Source organism: Carassius gibelio, chromosome A24 (assembly GCF_023724105.1).
Source record: "Carassius gibelio isolate Cgi1373 ecotype wild population from Czech Republic chromosome A24, carGib1.2-hapl.c, whole genome shotgun sequence".
Taxonomy (NCBI): domain Eukaryota; kingdom Metazoa; phylum Chordata; class Actinopteri; order Cypriniformes; family Cyprinidae; genus Carassius; species Carassius gibelio.
In genome coordinates this window covers 733,674-749,402 of record NC_068394.1, presented here as the reverse complement: position 1 = coordinate 749,402, position 15,729 = coordinate 733,674, and the positions used below count along the sequence as shown (strand labels likewise).

The window sequence follows — 15,729 nt, the reverse complement described above, 5'->3', positions numbered from 1 at the left end:
ACAGTTTTAGTTAAGGAACAATGTCACATTATTAGTTTTTATTTTATATTTATATTTTTCATTCCCATTTAATATATATATTTGTAATTTCAGTTTTGATCAAACAGGATAAATGTTTTTAGAGCGACACAAACCATCAAACATCACAAATCATCCCAGAATCCATCAAATCCACTGATACTTAGTGATCTCGGTGTGGTTTTCCCTCCAAAATGATGTCACTTCCTGCAGGGTGATGACATTCAGGAAGCGGCCTCTGTTAGTTCAAGGGATTTATAAAAGGATGGACTAAACAATACTCACCAGAAAACATGTTAAGAAAATGAATTTAATGTAATGTAAATATATCCTTGATAGATATCTGACAGAAAACAAACAAAATCGAGTCAAAAGGTTAAGCTTTTTAATGAAACTGAAACAGAAAATGAACTTTTTAAATAATAAATTACAAAACACATACATTTTATCACCTCCAATCACCTTTATTATTATTTTATCATTTTATGCTTCAATCTTTACATGAACTAATATTTTTGTCCATAAATTTAAAATTAAAATCAAAACTGAATATTTTCTTGTTTTTATTAATATCTTTCAATAGCTTTTTTTTTCATTTGGATTTTCAAATGTATTCTTTTTTGTTGTTTTTTATATTTTTATTAGTTTATTTTTATTTCAAATTTAGATATGTAAATCAACTTTAAATAAACTGAAATAAAATGTTCTTTTCCTTAATTTTAAGCATTGACTTTTTGTTTTAGTTAAAATTTTTAATTTTAATTTTTCTATACGAATTTTCAATTGAAAAAATATTTCTTTATAGTTTCAATTATTTTTTTATAGTTTCAGAAATTTAAGGATATAAACTTTAATTGAAATTTAGAAATGTTGCACACTTCACCAAACCAAAATCTCATTATTTTAATTATACTTTATTTAAATTAAGAAATCGATGCGATATTTCCAGGCATAAAAAAAAATTCTATGTGTGTTAAAACATTAATATATAATAAAAATGACATTTTCTTATCAAGAACAGGTTGTTGTATAGACATACGTCTAGTGTTTATAATAAATCACAGCAAGCGACTCGAGAGATAGTGAAACAAAATGCTGCGTTTAATGATTACAATCAAACAAAAGTCCAACAACATTCACTTCTGAATGAATGCTGCCGGCTTTATTGGCCATAATTATGTTTAAGAAACACGATTTATAAATATTCGGGGAACAGAGCGAAGGATGAGAGGTAGAGAAGAGCGAGACGCAAACGTAAGGCTGTGTGTTATTCAGAAAGACTCGGTCTCACACAGGAATAAATAAAAGAAAAATACCACACATCTAAAAAAACGTAAAGTCAGGTGACGTATAAAACCGGTTTAAAAGAAAAAGCGGACATGTCTATGCAGGAAACAGGCAGTTAGCCACTTCAAGTAGAGGGATGTGTTTCCCAGTGTCCAGTGCTGCAGGAGGAGCTGGAAACACACACTTTTCTAGAAACATCTCAAGATCAACGTCTCGAACCCTGTTCAAATCTGGGAACCCTAGAACTGGAGCAGAAACACAAGCCAAGCCCAAACGCCAGCCTCAAACACACAAACATGCTTGCTAGGAAAGTTTGTGCTGGTTCTCTGGTGGGCGGGGCAGACTGTGGGAGAGGGGCGGGGCCAGGGGAGGCCAGGGGCGGGGTCATGGCAGGGAGGGGCGGGGTTATCTACATCATGGAGCAGGATGTCCGGCCCTGAGGAGCGTCACCGTCAATCTTCTCCGCCTCCAGGATTATCCTCTTAAACACCTCCACAGCCGTCTGCCAACACACACACACACACACACACACACACACACACGCGCATTAAAATCAATCTAAAATCATCATCTTGATTCATTCATCACTCAACCTTGTAGCTGAAACGACTTTCCTTTCCACTGACGTCACTTAAACTACATTATATTATATTTACATTTACGCATTTAGCAGACACTTTTATCCAAAGTATCAACATTATCCACATGTGTTCCCTGGGAATCGAACCCACAACCTTCTCTACCAATAACTAAAAATTATATATTTTTTAATTACATGGAATAAACTGGAATAATAATAATAACAATGTTTTTACTTTTCACTTAATGTACTATAATAAATCAAAATAAAATAAGTAAAAACCATAGACATAGAAACAAAAACAAAAACTTGAAAAAATAAAATATAAAAATAAAATCTAATATTATATATATATATAAACTTTATTTCTGCTAGTTGCTAACAAAATAATTATTTTCATTTAGTTTCCCCCGAATGTCCTAAAATAGCTAGAACTAAAGTAAAATAAACAAAAACTATATTAGTTTTTATAATATTTTACATATTATAAAAATGACTACAACTTGAATTAAAATAAAAAATGTAAAGTATGGAAGTAAAAAACTAATTTGAAATAAACAAACTATAATGGTATCTCAGTGATACAAAAAGAACAGTTTCTACTCAAATTTTTTTTTTCAAATTACAATTGTAATGGAAACACAGGTGTCTGCGTCAGCACGCACCAAAGATTAAAGTTTAGGTATTGAAACATCCTTAATAATAATAATAATAATAATAGTAATAATAATAACAATAAATGCAGTGACTGTAAATCACACACTGGGCTTCAGCAGAGAATGAAGCTCTGGAGACTCAATAATTCAAGGACGTCAGCCGATTCAAAGAATCATCAGATCATCAACCAGTGTCCTCTGAGAGTCAGAACACACTACAGGAAGAGGAAGAGGGGGGACAGGAAGCGCATCATCACCTGGTTCTCTTTGGCTGAGGACTCCATGAACGCTGCGTTCCAGGATTCTGCCAAAGCTTTTCCCTCTTCACAGCTGATCACACTGAGAGAAACACAACCAGTCAACTCCAGAAATAACACACACACACAACATCCCTACAGTTAAAAACATCCGTTAAATCAGAGCACTGCTGCTTTTATGCTTTTATGTTGTGTCTTCAATGTAATGTTTTTTCATTTCTGTTACGTGCATTTGTCATTTTTTTATATTACCATTTTTTTATTGTCATTTTCTTCATTTATGAACCAAACCTAAACTTTTTCATTTAGTTTGCAAGGCAACTCAAACTTTCTCATTTTCTAACTTGACTCGTCTGTGTTTGGTGGCTCTTGACCTCTTGACCCCAGCCTCAGTCCATTCCTTGTGATGTTCACTCATATTCTTAAATCAATTTTGCTTGACAATCCTCATAAGGCTGTGGTTCTCTTGGTTGGTTGAGCATCTTTTTCTTCCACTCTTTTTCCTTCCAGTCAACTTTCTGTTAACATGCTTGGATACAGCACTCTGTGAACAGCCAGCTTCTTTGGCAATGCATGTTTGTGTCTTACGCTCCTTGTGAAGGGTGTCAATGATTGTCTTCTGGACAACTGTCAGATCAGCATTCTTCCCCATGATTGTGTATCCTAGTGAACCAAACTGAGAGACTGTTCTGAAGGCTCAGGAAACCTTTTCAGGTGTTTTGAGTTGATTAGCTGATTGGCATGTCACCATATTCTAATTTGTTGTGAATTGGTGGGTTTTTGTTAAATGTGAGCCAAAATTGTCACAGTTTAAGAACCAAAGACATAATCTACTTGAGTCTGTGTACATTGAATTTAATACCCATTCCGAATAGGGTATTCCGCTTCGGGCACACCCCTAATTAGTACCTTACATATTTAAATTTGACATGCAACATAGATAAGGTCATAGAAAGTAACAGCTACACGCAATACTGTAATCCTAAAATTCACATCGTACTTGCAAACTCTCTGCATGCATTATGGTTAATGCCCGCTCGAGTAGTCGATTATTTCCGACTTTCTCTCTCTCACACACACACACACACACAAAATCAGATGAAGAACATCCATGAATCATCATCAGAGCAGAACGTACCGTTCCATGTGAAGGTCTTTCTTATTGCCCACCAGCATTATGGGTACTCTAGGAAAAATACATGTATAACACAGAGACATTAACTGAGCCCCTTCATATCCTCAATACATTCAAGATTAAGCATGTCTTCTAATTAAACATCACGTCTTCCTCAGAAATCATTACATTGTGGACATTGGTTTAATTTGGACAAAACCTGAATGTTGCAAATGCTGCTAAAACACACACACATTAAAAACTAATTAAATTTAATATTTTTGTTTGGGGGGAAATAAACCTTGCAAGTGCTAATAAAATAAATCTATAAAAAAATTCATTTGGGGGGGAACCCTGAACTTTGCAAATATAATTCATATAATTTAATAGATTTAATAATTAATATAATTTAATATATAGTTTTCTTTGAAAACTACTGCACTTTAGAAATGCTAAAAAAATAAATAAATAAAAAACACGTTGCAAATGTAAGTAGAAAGAAAAAAAAAACATTTTGGAAAAAAACTGAACCTTGCAAATGAAAATAAAAGTAATAAGAATAATTGTATATACAGTACAGACCAAAAGTTTGGAAACATGACTATTTTTTATGTTTTTAAAAGAAGTTTCTTCTGCTCATCAAGCCTGCATTTATTTGATCAAAAATACAGAAAAAAACTGTAATATTGTGAAATATTATTACAACTTATAATAATAGTTTTCTATTTGAATATACTTTTAAAAAATTATTTATTCCTGTGATGCAGCGCTGAATTTTCAGCATTATTCCTCCAGCTTCAGTGTCACATGTAACATCAGTCGATCACATGATCATTTAGAAATCATTCTGATATTCTGATTTATTATGAGTGTTGGAAACAGTTCTGCTGTCTAATATATTTGATCAATAAAAGGTTCAAAAGAACTGCATTTATTAAAAAAAAAATATATATATATATATATTCTAATAATATATTTTCTTTACAATCACTTTTTATCAATTTAACACATCCTTGCTGAATAAAAGTATTGATTTTATTTTTTTTTAAAAAGAAAGAAAAATAAATTACTGACCCCAAATTACTGACCAGTAGTGTATATTGTTATTACAAAATATTTATATTTTAAAAACATAGCTTTTTTTTTTTTTTTTTTCATCAAAGTATCCTAAAAAAGTATCACGTTCTGAAAAAATATTAAGCAGCAGAACGGTTTCCAACTTTGATAATGAAGCATCATATTAGAATGATTTCTAAAGGATCATGTGATAATGATCCTAAAAATTCAGCTTTGCATCACAGAAATAAATGATCATTTAAAGTATATTCAAATAGAAAACTATTATTTTAAATTGTAATAATATTTCACAATATTACTGTTTTTTTCTGTATTTTTGATCAAATAAATGCAGGCTTGATGAGCAGAAGAAACTTCTTTCAAAAACATTAAAAATAGTAATGTTTCCAAACTTTTGGTCTCTACTGAGTGTGTGTGTGTATGTGTATATGTATGTGTATATATATATATATATATATATATATATTAATAAAATATACTTACTGTACTTTCCCCACCATATCCAGCAACTTTTCATGGATAACTTGTACTACTTCAAAACTGCAAGGAAAAGGAGAGACAGATCCGAAATGATCAGAAAACGACAATAAAAATATATAAAATAAACAAAACAAAAATGGCAATTACAAGCAAAGTAAAAAATATTACCATTGCAATATTTACTGAAAAAAAAAAAGATTAAGCAAAACCATAAATAATATTCTACACCTGTAAAATGACCATTATCGTGGTTAAAAACAACATCAAACTTATTTCTTTATATTAAACGCTTCCCTCTTGTTTGTGTTGTAAATTAATAATCACATAGAGCCAGTTAAGTCTGATTTTTTGTGCATCTCTGCTTCAGATTTTACAACTGGTTAAAGGATGAAACAGAAAGCAGAGCCTGACAACCTCATCATTTGATTAACATCAAACATCCGGAGACGAAGAACGAACACAGAGCCACAGGTCTGAGATCAGCGCTTACTATCCATCAAATATGATCTCATTTAATAACTCTGTGAGGGAGCGCAGATCTTCTAGAAGAGAGACGTCATCTCTCAAATTCAATCAGATGCTTTGTTTGATTCATAACCCATATTCTGACAGTCTTCAGGAGCAGTGGTCTGTGATCTCTTACCTTTTATTTGACGTGACTGAATACACCAGAATGTAGCCGTTGATATCTATAGAGTACGTCTGCGGGAAAATAGAGTATTCGTCCTGAAACAGAGCGATTCAGAGAACAAATCAATGACATGATGCTTTTAGAAGAACGTACTGATCATTTTCATTTTGTTATTTGCTTTTGTCATTTTATCTGTATTTAAATCAAGATTTAAAGGTGAACTCGTTGACAGAACACGGTTTCTCACCTGTCCGGCTGTGTCCACCAGCTGCAGGTGATACTCCTGACCGTTCACCGTGATCATTTTCGTAAATGCTGGGAAAATAAATAAAAGACGCCAGATCAAAAAACAGAAAAATTGCTAAATATTTTTAAAATCTAAACCATCTGTTTTCTGTGTGAATCTGTGTTAAAGTGTAATTTATTTCTGTGATGCTCCGCTGTATTTTCAGCATCATTCCTCCAGTCTTCAGTCTCACATGATCTTCAGAAATCATGAAAAGATGATGATTTGGGATTGAGTCAAAGAGTTACCGGCCGATGCAAACAGTCAAATCATGAAAACGTCTCACTAAACATCCAACAGTTGTCAAACAAACACTGAAATTTTATTTTCTAGTTATTACAAACACTTTTTTAAGGCCTTTTTTAAGCACAGAACAGTGGAGGTGGAGTCATCGCAGTGGAAGCCACGCCCACTCAAGTAGACTCCACCCACTCGGCCCATTCCACTGACTGATAACTGAGTTATGACACGCCCCTTTAAGATTGTCCAATCATAAGAGTCACATCAGAACCAGGCACACGGCAAGGCAATGCATTCAGATAATTAACACACACACACACACACACACACACACACACACACACTGCAGCAACAAGCCATTAAAGATCAATCAGTCTGTCCATATCACAAACACTCATTTTTCATCATCTAATTTTGTGATTAATTCTGTTAAAGTGCCCAACTTTTCCATATTTTATATAGACTTTAAATGTTATATAAAATGTCCCTAATAATGAAAGCTAATTGAATAAGATCACAGGAGTTACATCCTAAAAGCATAAAAAAAATGTGAATGATTCAGTTCAGTGAGTCAGATGTTGAGTAACCGAACGATTCAGTGAGTCACATTCACAGAACTGATTCATAAGAGTCATTTGCATACAAACTGGAGTAGTCACAAGCACGGTAGAAATGCACATCATCCATAGTCATATTATCACTTAACAGAGCAAATTGTAATTCTAAAGCCTAAATTATCATGATTCTGATTAATTTTACAGTAGGATGTGATCCGATTGACTTACTGTTTTCAATCGTGGGGTCGTAGGAGTCGACAAACTGGCCTTCCACGAACTGTATTGTCAAGGAGGATTTCCCTGAAACACACAAACGTCACACAGTCAGAGAGAACGACCATCTTAACCTTCAGATCATGAGATCAGTGATTCATCAATCTATATGTGATCTAGGAGCACAAAAGCAAACTTGAGTCTCTGGGGTATATTTATAACAACAGCAAAAAATACATAGTATGTGTTAACATTATACATTTCTCTTTTATGCCAAAAATCATTATGATACTAGGTAAAGATCATGTTCATGAAGATAATTTGAAGATAACTTCCTACCGTAAAAATATCAAAAAAAAATTTATGCAAAATATGATTTCTCTGATTTGGATCTCAGCGTGTGATGAAACACGTCTCCATTCAGAAGAGCGTTTGTGATGAAGCTGCCAACAGTGGTAGTAACCCAGGACACACACACACACACACACACACACACACACACGAGTGTGTGGGCAGATTCGCCCTGCAGCCTGTTGCTATAACAACGGTCAGTTCCTCTCCGCATCCATTCATTGATAGGGAAAAGTCCACAGGAACATCGGGAGGCTCCAGAACGGAAGAGCGGCTCTTTGAAGGATCATTAAAATCAACATTTATTTTATAAGCTTTTGTTCGAACCAGCCGACTGACTCCAAACACTATTCTTCAGTCACAACAAACATAAAACAACTAACTCCATCACGAATTAACTGGATTTTATCTGACTTTTATTTTGAAGGGTTGCCGCTAATACCTTTACAGTTCTGTGTATGTGATATGAGGCTAGTATTATTTAAATCAAACGGTCAGATGCTCATGAAGCGACTCTCAGAGCAGTTCTGGAGATGCACCATCATTATATACATTTTTATATTATATCTATTATACATTGATCATGTTAGTTCATAGTGAATAGACTACGGATTAAAGAAACAACTATAAAATGTAAAAACACATTCCCTATAGGCCTAAATACAAACAGGATGTCTTTTAAAGATGCCAAACTTTAGGAGGGCTCAGATATTTGGCCTCTAGAGGTCGGTTTTGTAAATTATCGGTATATATTTTACCGATAATGCTCTATTCCAGCAATTTATCGGTACCGATAAATTGGCTAAAACGATCAGTCGGTTGACCACTAATATTAAAAATTGGATTGTCTATTGTACCATCTCTGGAAGACAGAGAGAAGAGGACGAAAGGATGATAAAGTAATCAATTAATGGCGTCAACCAACAGAAAACCATTTAAGAAATGAAGCAAGCTGAAGAAAACAACAAAAATTAATATTTGTTTCCATTAGAAGATATGAATCCTTCACGATCAGACTAGGGTTATGAATTAAGAGTCTATAAAGGCTTTGCAACTCAAAGTAAGCTTCGAGTTGATCGTTACAAGCGTTTCTCGATAGTAAAGCCATTAGAGAGCAGCAGCTGCCCTGCCTTCCCTCCGTTTTAATGGAAACACATCGATTTCAAGCAGAGTTCCTCATCAGCTTCTATAAATAGAGCGTGAAACAGGAGCAAACGGATCAGGAACATGTAGTTCCCATCGGCTGTGTGTGACCCCCTGCAAACACAGCCCAGATGTGGGCGGCAGTGACCGCTAGAGTGGACACTCAGAATACTGTACTCTACAGCATCAGACCGGTTTGATGACTTTATACTGCACTGCTTTTGGAATCAGAGTCCAGCATCAGCATCAGAAACTCAAAGGCCTTCATTAGTGAGACTAGTGAAGATTACGGCATTGAGTTATATTGAGAAGAGAGCCAGAAATGTCACGAGCACAGAACTGAGACGGCTTAAACGTACATCATGGTATCTGAGGTTAAAGTTCACGTGCATCTGCCATATTGAAGCCTGAAATTACTTTATAAGAGCTGACAGCTTCATTAAATTAAACCATGGATTTTTCTGCACGCTTTCAAAAATATGTTTTAGCAAATCACTCAAAAACAGATTCATTGTTTGTAGTATGAACATGTAAAATGATATATCATAATAATGATTTGTATAAACCCAATCACATACTTTAAAAATGTTTATTAATATTTTGAATTGTTTTTTATTTTCTGTTCTGTATTTTTTTATTATCATTTTGTTTATATTTTCTGCTTTTGTATTTTTTATTAATATATTTTTTCTGTTTTTGTATTTTATTTTAGTTAAAGTTTTAGTAATTGTGTTTTTTTAATGTGTCTATATAGCTTTTATTTCCGTTTTATTTTTATTTTTATTTTTTTTCCATTAAGTAAATAAAATATATATTTACATAAAATAAATATAAAAATATAAAATATATAGCCCCCCCCCCCTTAAAATGTAAGTAATTTTTTATGGTTTTCATTTTAATTTCAGTTCACTTTAATAACCTGGATGCACTGAAATGTTGGCGACTGAATATATTAAAATAAAAACAGCATTAAAAAAAACAGATATAAATATAAACGATTGCTTTGACTGCTCAATTACCAAAATTTTATGTCTCTGCTTTCAACTACATAAAACATTCATTTCATTTTTGGTATAAAAATAAAATATACCATTTTGGTGCATTTATTTATACACATACACCACACAAAGCAAACATGACTTGATTAAATGCTGGAGGTGTGGTGGTGATTGTGTGAGCACAACTGCTCTCAAAGGCTGAAGTGCACTCGTGTGTGTCCTGACGTGATGTTGGTATGTTCTCTCAAGCGTCACACACATCAGCACACGCATGTTCTGTGTAAACGCTGAACTGCAGAGAGAAGAAATCTGCTCTAAATGACACAATCCCATTCAGCAGATCAGGATCTGACTCCAGTGGGCTGATGGGAAAGATCAGAGTCCGACCTTCTGAGTCACTCGTTGTGAAGAGAAACACATTAAAACTGAATATAGAACTAATTCTACACAAAATGCGTGTTTGAGATCAGATCAGGATCTTGTGATATGAGCTTGTTTTCAATTAAATAGTTTTTTTAGATGGCTGATACAGATTGCTGATATAAAGTTGGTATATACAGTATATATGTTATGTATATATATATATATATATATATATATATATATATATATATATGTTCAGATGTGTACACACACAGAGATTTTTTTAAACATTTGTACACATTTCCCTAAAATATATATATTTTTAAAAGCATTATTTATTACCATTGACTGTTAATTGGAACTGATATAAAGTAGCAGGTACTGGCTGATGCCGATAATCTCAAAATATCGGCCGATATATCGGTTAATAAACTGATATGGGTTACAATTAAGACTGGGATCTGGGCTCTGATTGGATAATCTTGCAACGTCTAAACTCATTCACAACAGCACACTGTAATTTATTCAGAAATAATGCATTAATATATTAATATAATAAATAATTATATTAAAATAATTCAATTATAAAACTATTATTATAATCTAAAATAAAAACAGATCTAAATAAAAGCAAAATATACAATTAGACATTATAAATAAATAATGTAAATAATTAGAAAGCTCTTTATTGTCAAGTATGTTTGCACATACAAGGTTAATTGATTAATATTATATTAATTCCTATAATACATAATTATATTAAAATAAATAATTCAATAATAAAAAATACATTACATTTTAAAATAAAAAGGATATAAGCATAGTATAATTAAATAAACAAATAAATATATAAATCTATCCATCTATTCAACATTATTTTGTTCTATCTATACATCTATCAGTGAAGAACTACAGTGAGTAGAATAAAATAAATCAAAAACTAAATATTTTCCAAATATAATATCATACTCAAGTATAATAATCAGAATCAAGTCTTTATACATGAAAATATTTAGCAGTCTTATGTTAGGATGCTCATATTTGTGTCTCTGATTGAAACCCTTTTATAGAAATATCATGAAGCTCCTGTAAATGAATACAGGCCTCTATGAGATGCTGACATGTGTACAGAAGATACGAACAGACAAACAGAATGAAAATGCATGAAATAATAAGCACTTAGAGACTCGACTGAGGCCTGCATGCATCTGCAGAACCGCATTCGCGTCCCAAAGACAGGTTAGGGTTAAATGCATGAGGATGCACGGTGCGTTTCAGGATCTGATGTGTCACAGAGCGTGCCTACTTCAGCCTGTGATCAAATGCATGCGTGAACGACGGGTGACATTCACACGAATCTCATGCATTGCCATCCGATGCAAACGACGCGTCGCAACGCGACTTACCGACGGATCTGTAGCCCAGGACGGCGATCTTTCGCGATTTCGGCTGCGGCATCTTTATCTGTTCTCTACCGCATCAATATCCACATGAAAGAGGAGGGTGCGTCTGGTCTGAACAATAGAAATCACATGGGTTTGACCCGGTTCTGAGTTTCAGCGTCGTGAAGATTAAAAAGGGAAAATAGTATGAAATCCGTTCCGCCGAGCGAAGCGAGTATTTTCGATGAATTGCGAGGAAAGTCTGAGACTGAGACCCTGCGTCACTGCCCACCGCGAACCTGCGTTAATTATGCAAGAATTAGCGCGCTGGATTGGCTGAACTCGCTCTGACAGGCGGGGCGCGTAGCTGTTAGTCGCACAACCATTGGCTGAGCGGAACTCAACGCTTCTAGAAGTGCGGATGTGATTGGATGACAGCAGCTGTCAATCATAAAACGCCGGATTAAACACATATGCGACTTGATTTGATTTATAGGCTTGAAAAGTTCAAAACTGCAGTTACCCCTGATCATTAGTACTATTCAATACATCCAATACATAACTAATACTATCCAACATATTCAGATAATGATAATAGGCTATATATCTGAATATTTAACATATTTATAACATATTTACATTTCAACATTTAGCGACGCTTTTATCCACACAATGTATTGGGTAAAATGTTTTAAACTCAAATTTTAAGGATTAAAAAACTATTTTCTTAGGAATAAAAGTTTAGAGTTTAGTGACATTAGTTTGGTTCTTGAAAGCCTCACTAAAAGTCCTTCAACGAGATTCTTTGACTAACTTCAGCTCTTTATGAACATACCATTATTTTTTTCAATAATCTATGAAGTTATAATTATTGAACTCTTCAAATTACAACACAAACCTTTTCATTGTTCCAAGCTTCAAAAGTATATCTTTGGAGTCTCTCTTTGGCTCTATATTTGTTTTTCTTCTTGATTTACATGAAGTTAAGAGTCAGTCTCTTCTGGACAGACACATGTGAACTCAAACTCACAACAAGCAGTATGGGGTTTTTAACTGAAAATCACAATTAATGCTGATTGTGTGATATTATTAATAAGCCTACAATATATAGGCCTACCAATAAAATACCAATCCGTTTTAACCAGATACAGTTGTGATAGATTGCTTTTCGATTTCAGAAAATATCAATTTTGTCTGATACCCAAAACTGCATTTCTATCCGCCTGAGAGAGAGAGAATAACAGAGAGGTGATTTTAAAACAAGAGAGCTGATGTGTGGTTTGTTAGGATATAGAACAATATTTGCCTGAGATACAACTATTTGAAAATCTGGATTCTGAGGGAGCAAAAAAAAATATATATATATATATATATATTTAGAAAATCACCTTTAAATGAAGTTCTTAGCAATACATTTTACTAATCAAAAATTTAGTTTTGAATATTTAACCCGGTAGGAAATTTACTAAATATCTTCGTTTAGTTTAACAAACGGAAAATGAAATTTTGGCTCGATTTCTAATTTTTTCGTTTGAGGTTTAGAAATTAGGTGTGTTCGACATCGGCTGCGGCTGGATGCAACCGATCGGCGAGAGTAGCCGCGTGCAGGTGGGGAGGAGCTGAAAACGGAGATATGAAGCCGGACACGTTGTGGCTCCCGTAGTTTGCTGCAATTACGTCAGTCATGGCAGATCACGTGGCGATTGCTTACTTGATCGCGTTTAATGTGTGTATAAGTGGTGTTTTGGAAGGGTCTTGAATGTTGTTAAGTTGAAGTTACAGCAAGTTGTTAGCAGTTTGCTAACCACATGCAGGTGAAGTATAAACACAGCAAAATAAACTAAAGAATATGAAGAAACCAAACAAATGGAGGAACATAATGTATTATGTATCATTTGTATAGGAGCATACATTTATGACCACATTAGATTGTATGCTTTTAAGATTAACATGTTAGTTCTTAAAAATGCTCATTTGAATAGGTTATGCTGCTGAATACTGTAAAAGGTCTGTATAAAAAAGAAAGTCATGCAAAATAAACATACACAAACTTTATATTAACAATAAAGTAAATACAGTAAAACAATTTTTAATAAATATGATTTATAAGATGAAGACGACATAAAAACGTATTGAACTGTTTTAAAAGTCCATATGAGAATTTCTGAAACTGAAGCCGACTCGCAATAAACTTGAAACGCACGTCATCGGTGTCATCAGTGAATCCAGCCAATCGTGGATCAGTTGTGTCGTCATCAGAATCTGTGCAGCCGCTCTTCAGAAGCTGCGCTGGCTGAGTTCTCCGGCTACTCTCGAATCGCTCTCGTGGTACTTTGACGGCACACGTCACAGTCACGTGGCGTCAGCGCTGTATCAAGTCGGACAAAATTTCTAACCGGCATGCACTGCTTCAAGTCAGCCGACGATCGGTTTGCGCAAAACTGCATGAAGTCGAACAAGCCTATTGGTTTGGCTTCAATATTTCATTCGCACTTGTGGGCGGGGCTAAAACACTCCTCTCATCTGATTGGTCGAATCGCTCCTCCTTCAGTGTGGTCGGTTCATTCTTTCATACAGAATAAGAGTCTTTTAAGAGTAATGTCTGAAACCCATACTCACTGTAAATCAGCATAATATTTGAATCACATAATTCGTGCTGTTGTGACCTGAAAGTGACCCCTTTAAACTATTTCTAGGTTATAGTATTGTGTGAATATTGTCCCACTGATAAATACAGTGCAAATAGTTCTGTCTCCTTGGATAAAAGTGAAGTGAAAATCAAAATCAATAATAGACTGAACAGTTCCATGATAATATGTCTGTAACATTTACCACTCTCGTCTTTTAATATATATTTTTTGTTATATATAAATATATATAAAAAGATCTACTAAAAAGCGCAAACAACTAAATTATTTTTTTTTAACCTAAAATGAAAATTTGTAAACAAGCAAAAAATTAAATAAAAAATAATATTCATGAAAACGATAATAATATTAAAATAACACTGTTGCATTGTGGGATACGGTATCTAACAGACGTTCAATGCATATTAAAATTCACTGTGTGCCTCATTGCAGAAAAAACACACGCACGACAGGTTTGGCAGATATAGATATGTATTTATAGGTTTTATTTTTTTTATGTTTTATTTTTTCATACCAGATAAATAAAAAGTTAACAATACAATCTGGTCACTATTATATGCGTATGCTAATAATGACCAAATTAAAACATGATTGTCACTCGGTGTGCTTCACAAAAATCTGTCAATGAATAAATTATCTGGTGAACTCCATCTATTTACAGTATAAACAAAAAAACAAAACAAGAAAGATCACGAACACAAGCTTTGGATCTCGGGACGGGACGTTTCAGCAGTTTTTCCATCGTTCCACACAAACACAACCACAGAGAGAGCGGAGCGGTCGCCGCACATGACCGGACTGTACAGAGACGTCATAAAAACAATGATCAAATCAACATCCACGAGACGCCGCATTCCACACACACATGACGACAGGCGTCCGGTGAGACCAGGGCAAGAGAAGAAGAGTGTGGAGGAACAGAAGAACAGACGCGAGCGCTGGCTGGAAACATGGCTTCTGCTCCAGGTTCAGTTTCTGTCGTGTGTCTCAGTGTCCGGATGATGAGGATGAAGAAGAAGACCAGCGTCCGCTCAGATTACCCAGAGTTCAAGTATTCCAGTGCCACTTCATAACAGAACTTATACTGATCCTGCAGGAGACACACACACACACACACACACACACACACACACACCAGCAGGGGTCAGTGTAACACAGTCTGTGAACACAATGTTTAACTATTATAAGGCATTCAATTCTCTACTGTTTTCACATTTCAGACCAGAATATTGGTTAATTTATAAAATACTCATAACTTAATATTTTCAACTAAAACCATATCTCATCATAAACTTCTCTTTAATAAGTTAATGTGAAAAAAGTCAACATTTTGAATATCACCAGGTTATTACTGCATTTAGTAATCCTTTTTAATTAAAAAAAATTAGAAACTCTTTGAAATTTTAAATTACACATGAATTTATCAAACAAAACTTAAAAAAAAAACT

General features: G+C 34.1%; 2 protein-coding genes across 10 annotated transcripts in view; both read right to left on the bottom strand.

Annotated features, from left to right (window-relative positions):
• Positions 1 to 1,098: 1,098 nt before the first annotated feature.
• LOC127945828 (GTP-binding protein Rheb) lies at positions 1,099 to 11,951 on the bottom strand. Its single transcript, XM_052541906.1, has 8 exons — positions 11,658 to 11,951; positions 7,412 to 7,483; positions 6,348 to 6,415; positions 6,113 to 6,195; positions 5,473 to 5,529; positions 3,937 to 3,984; positions 2,799 to 2,880; positions 1,099 to 1,807 (listed from the first exon to the last, which is right to left on the bottom strand). The coding sequence occupies exons 1-8, from the start codon at positions 11,707 to 11,709 to the stop codon at positions 1,715 to 1,717; spliced, it is 555 nt and encodes a 184-aa protein (XP_052397866.1). The 5' UTR covers positions 11,710 to 11,951; the 3' UTR covers positions 1,099 to 1,714.
• A 2,783-nt stretch (positions 11,952 to 14,734) lies between these two features.
• The window catches only part of LOC127946067 (receptor-type tyrosine-protein phosphatase mu), a 161,278-nt gene continuing 160,283 nt past the window's right edge, over positions 14,735 to 15,729 (bottom strand). For all 9 annotated transcript variants that reach the window (XM_052542364.1, XM_052542358.1, XM_052542366.1 and 6 more), the window contains one exon: positions 14,735 to 15,371. In XM_052542364.1, the coding sequence (XP_052398324.1) occupies positions 15,318 to 15,371 (54 nt within the window). In that variant the 3' untranslated portion in view covers positions 14,735 to 15,317. The remainder of the gene's footprint in view (positions 15,372 to 15,729) is intronic.